We start from the raw sequence: 10,412 nt of genomic DNA, 5'->3' as shown, positions 1-10,412 counted from the left end.
GAACAAATAATATCTATTTACCACAATTAGGTTCCAAAGGAACGGGGAAAACATATAGAAGCTTAAACCGTTATCATTCCCAGGAAAAAATATCTGTTTCTAGTCATATTGAATTACAAAAAGATCCATGTTCTGCTTAGACTAAGAATGTAGGGATAAGAGTGTTGGATTTCAACCACACCCACTTTCTACACCTAAGCACCAGCCAATGAGAGCCTGCTTTTGGCTCCTCCCACTCAGCAGCACATATAGTAGGAGGCAGAGTCTGCTGTTCTCTATCTGCTCGAGTTTCTCCAGCACAGCAGACAAGGCTCATATCTGCTGCTCTCACTCCCCCTTGCTCCAGGTCATTCTCTACCAAATTAGAAAACACATCAGCAGGATGTCGTTCAGGAAAACCAGCTACACCGTGAAGTCCTCTTCCTCTGGATCTGCCCCACGCAGCTTCAGTAGTATGTCCTACTCCGGCCCCAGCGTCAGCCGCCAGAGCTACAGTGTGCGCAGCTCCTATGGAGGTGCCAACCGTGGCATGGGAGCTGGCATGGGAGGTGGTGGATTCATCAGCAGCTCTTCAGCCTACGGTCTTGGCACAGCAATGGGCATGGGCATGGGTGGCGGTGTCGTAGCACCCATTCAAGCAGTCACCTTCAACAAGAGCCTCCTGGCACCTCTGAACCTGGAGATCGACCCCAACATCCAGGTTGTCCGCAACCAGGAGAAAGAACAAATCAAGACCCTCAACAACCGCTTCGCTTCCTTCATTGATAAGGTGGGTTGAAAGCTTCTTTCTTTGCAGTTTTTTTAGTCAAAAAGTTTCCCGGTATGAGTCAACTTAAACGTTGTAATAACTGAAAATGTCACAGGATTACATCTCTAGAGTGGCATAGAAAAGATATGTGGGATTTGATACATTCTCATCAAAGAGAAACCAGACTTGCGGAAAGTGGAAAAAAGGGTGTGTACATGGTCAGAGCGTGATGGCTTTTCATTTGAATGGGATGCCCTGAAGCTCTTCTGAAAGCCTTGTGGAGAGTCCACACCCAAAAAAGGACGTCCTGCAGGACATGAAGCCTATTACAAACTATGTATCAGTACATTTCCAACCAAAAAGATCCATATTAGAAGAAAACATAGTCACATACCTAGATAGTTAATATTTAATTTGAAGAACTGGGGTCATGTTCTGGATAGGTTATGTAACAGCGTTCAAGCCAAAAAGAGGAGGAAATATTCTGCCACACTTTTAAGCTGCACTTTGTGCTGTTCCTCTTAACCATAGTAGTCTGCTTTGCATTGCATTCTTTGATTAAAACACTGTTTTGAATAAGAAAGCTGATTAGTCAGCTGGCTCAGTAACCTTTACCATAATCTAATTGTGTGCAGTGTTCACCTTGAGCTGTTAAAGTCTTATCACTGAATTATTTGCTCGCCGCCCGCCATTTACACACTCTTTCAAGAGACTCCAGCAGATCTGGTCTCTTCCTGCTGTCCCTCGAATATTAACTTTATAGATCGCCCCATTTCCAAAAAGTAGATTCCACAAACTGAAAACATGTGCATCTGTCGTTATTTAGGGAAAACAGTACTTTCATTGTGAAGACCACTGAACCACAAGCAATATGTTGGCATATGGTCTCACTTCTGTGAGCTGGCGCAGAACCGTGATTCCAAAATGACTTTGCAGCATCGGTCTGGGGGCGTAGCTTTTTGAGCCGCGCTTACTGCCAAGTATGGTTTTCATTTGTGCCTTGATTGAGACAAAACCTCTATTCTCGTCTTGCCAATGTAGGTACGTTTCCTGGAGCAGCAAAACAAGATGCTGGAGACAAAATGGAGCCTCCTCCAGGACCAGACGGCCACACGCTCCAACATTGATGCCATGTTCGAGGCCTACATCGCCAACCTGCGCAGACAGCTCGACAGCCTTGGCAACGACAAAATGAAGCTGGAGGCTGACCTGCACAACATGCAAGGCCTTGTTGAAGACTTCAAAAACAAGTACGTACAATGGCTTTCACAAAAGCCTCATTTTAATTTGGCAGGACGGTTGGTCTGGGGGATGGACAGCGGCCAAGTATTGTCAAAGGATGCTTTTGTGGTGCACTTAAGTGTTCCCAGGCTCTATAAATTTCAATTAAGGGAAAACATGTTTTAAAGGTCCAATGGGAATAAATTTGATTCATTATCCAACATAGCTTATGTAACTAATACAGAAACTGCATGGCTGCTCTAGTCACTCCCTGGTGTGTAACCCATTGTCTAACATTTTTGAGATTTGAATTGCATAATATGCATTTCAGTGATATACATAATATCCCATTGAAAAAAACGTCTGCATCTCAATTAAAATGGGCGTCAGCATGAGTCAGATAGATTACAGTTTTTGAACAAACATCTACACAGCACCTTTCATGGATCTCTAGACAAATCCGATGGGCCGATTAATGTTAAGACCCATGGGAGACACTGAAGTGAATCCAGAAAAACCTGATAAGCGTTTTCCACTACAAACATGAAGCACTGCTGCCCCCTAGTGTACCAAAACCCATTTATAAACAATTCAACACATTGTTCTACAATGAGTCTAACAAATGTCATTTTCTTCACTTCTCTTCAGGTATGAAGATGAGATCAACAAGCGCACAGAATGTGAGAACGAGTTTGTGCTCATCAAGAAGGTTCGTAGATTGTCTATAACTACTCATAAATGCTTACTTTAATCTTAAATGGTGATTAAATTATGATCGGTTTTTTTTGTAGGATGTCGATGAGGCCTACATGAATAAGGTTGAGCTGGAGGCCAAGCTGGAAAGCCTTACTGATGAGATCAACTTCCTCAGGCAGATCTTTGAGGAGGTAAATTAGAGCTAGAGATTCCCACCAAAAATATGGTTCACTTACTTATGACAAAATGCATTTTGATAATGTCGTGCTCTCTCGTTGTGAACTTGTAGGAGATCCGTGAGCTGCAGTCTCAGATCAAGGACACTTCAGTCGTTGTGGAGATGGACAACAGCAGGAATCTCGACATGGACGCCATCGTCGCTGAGGTCCGCGCTCAGTACGAAGACATCGCTAACCGAAGCCGGGCTGAGGCTGAGATGTGGTACAAGTCCAAGGTATGTCATCTTTTGAGTATCTTCCAAACTGTAACGTTGTTTAAAACAACTTATCGAGGTGCAGGAGATATTAAATCTTACACGTCATATGTTCTGTTCTCAGTATGAGGAGATGCAGACATCTGCAAGCAAATACGGCGATGACCTTCGATCAACAAAGACAGAGATCGCTGATCTTAACCGCATGATCCAGAGACTGCAGTCCGAGATCGATGCCGTGAAAGGACAGGTATGCAACTACTCAAACAAAAAATGCTGAGATTTGTAAGGTAACAGACATTAGGAGTGAAACTAAGCATAAGTATTTCTCGTTTCGATAGCGTGCCAATCTGGAGAACCAGATCGCAGAGGCAGAGGAACGTGGCGAGATGGCCGTGAGAGACGCCAAGGCCCGCATTAAGGACCTGGAAGATGCCCTGCAGAGAGCCAAGCAGGACATGGCCCGCCAGATTAGAGAATATCAGGACCTGATGAATGTCAAACTCGCCCTGGACATTGAGATCGCCACATACAGGAAGCTCCTGGAAGGAGAGGAAGACAGGTGGGTTGATGAAATGCAAACTTGCTATGAGACCTAGTATTCTATTTTTGAGAAGAAGTTTAGATTTCTTAGTCTTTGCAAGAGTCTCATTGTTCATTCTTTTCCAACAGACTGGCAACTGGAATCAAGGCTATCAATATCTCAAAACAGAGCAGTAAGTTTGACTTTTTATCTCAGAGAACCTGTATTCTTCACATGCCAGTTCTTACAACTATATGAAATGTAGGAGACCCTTATCTAACTTCTTCACGTTTCTGTCCCAATAGCGAGCTATGGCGGTTTTCCCACAGAAAGCGCAAGCAGCGGCTACAGCAGCTACTCTAGTTATTCCAGCGGCGGCTACGGTGGTGGGTACGGCTCTGGTGCCGGCTATGGCTCTGGTGCCGGCTACAGCTCTGGTGCCGGCTACAGCTCTGGCGGCGGTTACAGCTCTGGCAGCGGCTACGGTGACACCGTGACTCAGACCAAGAAGAGCGTTGTGATCAAGATGATCGAGACCAAGGACGGCAGAGTTGTGTCCGAGTCCTCTGAGGTCGTCCAAGATTGAGCGAGCCCCCATCCCCAATTCTGTCCTCTAAACCCACGCCCTTATGCATTCCTGACCCTCCCTCTCAACCGTTATGACTGCGGCCGGTCCAAGACACTAGACAGGAATGCAGTCATAAACCAGATTGTAAAGCAAAAAACCATTCACAATGACCAAAGAATTCCAGAGGGACCAAATGCTCTCACTGCTCTCGTCGTGCCTTAATCCACATCACTAAAAACTCACACCCTAAGGCCACTGCACAACAATACTGTCTTCAGATCTTACCTTGCACATGGCCACGTGTGTAGGCTGGACTATCCTCGATGTGCCACTAACATGAGCTAGTCATTTAGATGAATTGTTCAACATGCTAAGAAACTGATTTCCACATTAACTATGAAGGGATATGTTTGCGTTTGTGCTAAATTACTAGCATGTTAGTGGTAGATCCATGTGGTTTGCCTATTTAGTAGAGACTGTCATTTCATTGTACTCTGGCAAAGAAGTTGCCCATGTGTACCCTGTTTTCTGAGGTGCTGTTTTTGCTACCAAAAATAAAGTGTTTACCTACAACTTTATGTCTTCATGTGTTTTTGTGTCAACTAACTAGTCTCAAAACCCACACCCTGACAAACACACGTCAGAAAGCTAAAGCTTTGGCTGGTTAGCATGGTTCACTTAATCCTTACTGACAGATGTTGTAATTATTACTCTACACCATCTAAACAAAAATATTTCATGCAGTCAGTACTATTCAAAGTAAATATAAAAAATGCTGACAACGACTAAGCGTTCACATTGTCTTTTTGATGAATGAGACACGTTGCACACGTTTTCCTGTTTTAAAACCGAATCGATTTCCAATGCGTTAGTGACCCCTAGAGGTTGATGGTGGAACTGCATGGTGCAGATAGACATGCAAATATAGTAAAACCTTTTACTGTCGTCTTATACAAGTGTTATTCATTATATTTCTTGTAAGGTTAGTTAGTATACTTCTTACAGTAACTTAAATCATAATGGTCCAGCTGGCAACAAAGGTGGGAAAACCCTAGACAAATGTTTGCCACCCATTTTCAGTTAATGCAGCATTTGCTGCCAATGTCCCATCTTACTCATACATGATATTTTGATTCTGTGCTGTCTGACTCAAATAGTGACTCACTATTACAGTAGATTTCCAGAAAAGCAGATTTAGGCAAGAAAGCATCTGAACAAATATGGATTAAGTAAAATATATACATATATGCATACAGTTGTTAAATTTAGAAAACATCTTAATATTGTTTTTCATAGATTTTGCTTCTACAATAAGACCCACATTAAATGTGATATTTTTCAAACAGTGTAATAAACTTTTTTTTGTATTTTATTGATAACAATGGTGATTAATACCAAACTGGTTACCACTGGAAGAAAAATCTAAACAAACATATTCCAAGTGTAAATTGAATAAAACATTTCCAGAAGTGTCTCCATTATGTGACAAATGTAAGTTTTCAGATTCCACCCTGTCTCATTGCTATGTCTTGTGTCCCAAATTACAGCGTTTCTGGAACAAAATATTCCAAGTCTTTTCAGATACATTGGAGATTCCTATTGAACCAGATCCTATATTAATTATATTTGGAGTTTCCGAAGAATTTTTGAGACTTACACGAGTACAACAACAGTTTGTTTCATATGGGTTGATTTCTGCCAAAAAACGTATCCTTCTGTTCTGGAAGAAAAAAGAAGTTCCAACTCTTAAATTATGGGTACTACATCCTGAAAGAATAAGATATACCCTAATAGACAAGACTTTGTTATTCGAAAAAATTTGGTCCCCTTTAATTTCCTTTCTTTAAATTTCTGATTAATATGTTTATTATGCCTTCAGTGCCTGCTTTTACCACTGGATAGCACTTACGGGTCATGTTGTTATGTGGGGGGGAATGTATTTATTTATTTATTTTTATTGTATTTATTTATTTTAATATTATTATTTTTCTTATGTTCTTTTTTACTTTGTTATGTTTAAATGTTAAAATGCAAGTTTTATATGTTTGTATTCAAAAAAAAAAAGTGTAGTTACAAATGACTGTCTGTTAAAATTTCAAATAATAAAATATTTAAAGCGAAAAATCTAAACAAACAATAGCATTCATGCATTGTTCTGAGAAATCTGTACTCATAAAATATTAACTACATGAACTCACTTACAATTAGGGCTATTCACTTTATTTTTAAATGCAGATGTAAGATGTTTTCTGGTAATGTGTTAGACCTCCAGTTCATAAGCCACCATATAAAAATAACGAGAAGAATATCGAAGTGCAGTAAAACTGTTTGCACTACAAACCATTGTGTTCATAATTAGGATAACACATTAAAATAATATTGTAAGACACACCAGTTTGCAGTATCATGCAGCAAAATGAGCTGTTTTGTACAGCTAAAAATAGCTGGATGCGGATGAGATTTCACAAATTTACAAATGGCCACACCCGGTTGAGGGAGATTAGATTCCTCTACTCTGAATATCGCCTGTGGGGTTGACTTTGAAGGAATCAACTGTTGTCGTCGACTTCATTGTGTCCGATATGGTTCATTCATTCACTCATACTTATAATGTATGGCAGTTGAGTTCATTACTCAAATCTTTTGTGGACATCTAGTGGTTACACGGATGAAAAGCACCTACTGTACCAAGAGTGTTGCAGTTGTTATAGGTCTATGCGCTATTGTAGGCTATTATTGTTTCTTTGCTTTCACAAATTTTAAAAGCATGTCACGAAACCATACACTCGACTAGCCGATATTTTTTTTGAAAGTATGAGTAGCTTATCATAATTAGTATAATAGTATTATTATTGTTATTATGATTGTTATTAGTGGAATGCCATTCATTTTTTTGAATGTGATTAATGTAGCATTTTGTTTTATACTATAATTGAACTTATGAACTCTGCTTATATAAAAAAGGGACTGGGGCATATGTTTAAAATAGAGAGATAGCATATTTTATTTATACATTTATACATACACAGTGCCAATTATAATCACCAAAATAATTACTAATCTATTTCCTTAAAATAATAGGTATAAAATTCATCGCTTATGTGGAATCAGTTGAAGAACCAAAAAAAAAAAAAAAAAAAAAAAGACCATTGTTCTTACCTGTCTTTAGATATCACACAAAACCAAATCAATATTTAAAAAATACTGTTTAATTTCCAAATAAATAAAGGAAGAAAAAAAAATGGAGCATAGATAACATGATATTTTAGGACCATTAAGAACATTTCACCAAAAAGTTGTTTGTATAATAAATTGTTTAGGATTAAGGTTATTATACATTTAATAGTAATTTTGTACTACCTATTCTGTGATGAGTAATGACAGAGTCAAAATGCAAAAGTTGACCGTGTTAAATAATGGGATATGGGTTGTAATTTGCTTAATTGTCATGAATAGGCTATAATGGCAGATTTTGTCAAAAAATAATGGTCCTAAAAATAGACTTCTTTTTTCTTTAATATATGACCTGGACACAGTGTCTATGCAAGAGTGATTCACAGCATTTAGATTTGCACGACTACACAAAACCCTACATAGTACTATTACAACAAATATGCCTATTCAAAATAGAAAATTGTTTCAAATAATATTCATATACAGATAGAAAATAAGTATAAAAATAACAAAATGAGATTCACACAACTGGAACATTGGATAAGCTGATTGAAGAGGCTGATTTTTTCTTCCAGAAAAAAGTGGCTTTTTCTACATTATGCATAGTGGAAAACTGACCAAAAGAAACTTCAGAAGAGGTTTCTCATGAAGCTTCCCCTAAAGTCAAATGACAGTACCACATGATTGAGGATGTTTGAAGCTTTGAATGTCATGCAGTATCAGAAGGTTTCGGGGCAGCTGGTTAGAAGAAACTGGTGCTTCGTGACCACACCTGATGTATAAAAGGGAAATGATTTTCCTGTCACTTCAAGGGCTGTCAGTAGGAGATCAAGACTTGCAAACAACTGTATTTTCAGAGAGAGAGAGCGAGTGAGCAATAGACAATAGTGATACACGAGAACTAAAAGAGGTCCATAGCCTACTCACAGTAGTAGCCTAAATTTTATTTCAAGATTATATATAATGGAAAGTATTATTTAAAAACAAAAACACTTTATGTTAAAATTATTATTAATGTTTTAATGGGGTCCAAACAGCTAGAGCTGGATGAGGCTCTTGTTCAGATGGTTGTGAAGGACACTCAGACATTTTCTGTGATTGAGGATGAAGGCTTCAGGGATTTTGTTAGCCTTCTGGACCCTACCTACATCCTCCCCAGTAGGAAAGCTCTGAAGGCTACGAAGCACACAGAGCTTGTTACGACCCTGTTTAGGGTCCAACATAAGAAAGCCATTCTAAACACATACCATAGTGGCCAGGGCAAAAAGTTAAGATTTTATTGTACACATAAAAGAATATGACCAAAAACAAAAAACAGCAAGAAATAAATTTAAACATAAACAAATCATAAACAAGGACTGGTGAGCTAACTAATTTAAAGGGGTCATCGGATGCCCATTTTCCACAAGTTGATATGATTCTTTAGGGTCTTAAGGAAAAGTCTATAACATGCTTTGGTTAAAAATTCTCAATGGTTGTGTAAAAAACACCTTTTTTTACCTTGCCAAAATCAGCTCTGCAAAAATCATTCTGGTCGATGTTGCTTTAAATGTTAATGAGCTCTGCTTGCCCCGCCCCTCTCTTCTCTCTGCCACGTTTAGCCACGAAACTTATGAAAAAAAAAACTTATACTCAAAAAAAAACTTATACTCACTTCTGTTGTAAGTGAAGCTGGATCACGGATGATTTGCGCGAACATAGATGCATTTGTTTAGATCGGGAGGCGCATTCCCTTCACAAACAAACGTAATCAAACGTAATCTTCAGCGGCTCGGATGTCGGGAGTAAATGACGACCACTATGTTGATTATTACATCCAACAACAGAACACCTGAATCGCTTAGGAGACATTCTTGTCTACATCCCTGTTCCGGCATCAAAACAGTGGCAATCGGACTGTTACAGCTCATTCAAGGTGGGTCTAAGGTAAGATGGCCGTGTCAATCAATCTATCATGGGAGCGGCCTCAGTTGGTGTGTGTCGTCACACAGACAAGATGCTGAGAATGGCTTGATTTGAAAAAGGGGAAATTATTTTTACAGATTAAAAACGCTGGGTGGATTTTTATCATTATAGGGTGGTTGTGTACACACACTGCCATCACACATTTATGTTCAAACAACATGTAAAAGTGATGACCCCTGTAAACTACAACTTACAACTTCCTATCTCCAGAAAAAGAAAAGGATAACCAAAATAAGGAAAACCAAATTCAAACACAAAACAAAAATCCCGGACGAGCCCCCAATTTCATGTTACGCCCCATCTAGGGTGAAGGCGCAACATGAAAGAGTGCGAGGCTAAGGAGGAGTTTTAAAAAGCAAATGAGCAGTATTTTAATGAAAACACTGATTTTATAGTACAAGTGGGGGAATTATATCTTCAGGAGCTGACCAGGCCAAAATAACAAAAAGACAGCAACTAATATTTTAACTCTAACTTTCCTATACAAAAGAAAAGAAAATACAATCATTTCCCTAACCCTCTGTACAAAAAACAATCAATAAAAGGTTTTAACAAAAATGGCGTCAGTCATAAGTAAGCAAACAAGTGCAAAAAAGGGGCGATCCAGAATCAAAGTCAAACAGGTGGTAGTCAGAATTACGAATAGTTGTCTAAGCACACAAACAAACAACAGTCAACAACCAACAAATCAACCTCTCACAGCAAAACAGACAAATGAACACACATATTCTCAGTCTTACTAACACATGTAACTAACTAGCAGAGCTATGGAGAAGCTTGCTCACCCAGATTGCTCACATGCTTTTTCAAAACGTAGATCCTCTGACCACCAGATGTCGCTAATGCGCATTGTGTTTAAAGTTTTGAGGAATGAACCGCTTTCCGGTGTTGTGCCCATTTTTGACCCCTGTCAAATTATTACCCCCTCTCATTGAAATTCCTACCTGATTGGCTAATCCTAACCCCACCCCTAATCCTAACCCCTCCCCCGCACCTAACCCTAAACCTACCAATACTAGGGGGGTAGTAATCTGGCGGGGGTCAGAATTCAGCATAACGCTGGCACAATTTCATGAAAGCCTCA

General features: G+C 39.3%; 1 protein-coding gene across 1 annotated transcript; it reads left to right on the top strand.

Moving 5' to 3' along the window:
* The first annotated feature begins 268 nt into the window (after positions 1-268).
* On the top strand, positions 269-4,762 carry krt8 (keratin 8). Its single transcript, XM_051096548.1, has 9 exons — positions 269-769; positions 1,790-1,998; positions 2,618-2,678; positions 2,761-2,856; positions 2,955-3,119; positions 3,223-3,348; positions 3,440-3,660; positions 3,771-3,814; positions 3,927-4,762. The coding sequence occupies exons 1-9, from the start codon at positions 383-385 to the stop codon at positions 4,205-4,207; spliced, it is 1,590 nt and encodes a 529-aa protein (XP_050952505.1). The 5' UTR covers positions 269-382; the 3' UTR covers positions 4,208-4,762.
* Positions 4,763-10,412: the final 5,650 nt, after the last annotated feature.

The sequence above is a fragment of the Labeo rohita genome, chromosome 23 (assembly GCF_022985175.1).
Source record: "Labeo rohita strain BAU-BD-2019 chromosome 23, IGBB_LRoh.1.0, whole genome shotgun sequence".
NCBI classification, from domain to species: domain Eukaryota; kingdom Metazoa; phylum Chordata; class Actinopteri; order Cypriniformes; family Cyprinidae; genus Labeo; species Labeo rohita.
Note: the sequence above shows the minus strand (reverse complement) of the source record. Positions and strands in the feature narration are given on the sequence as shown.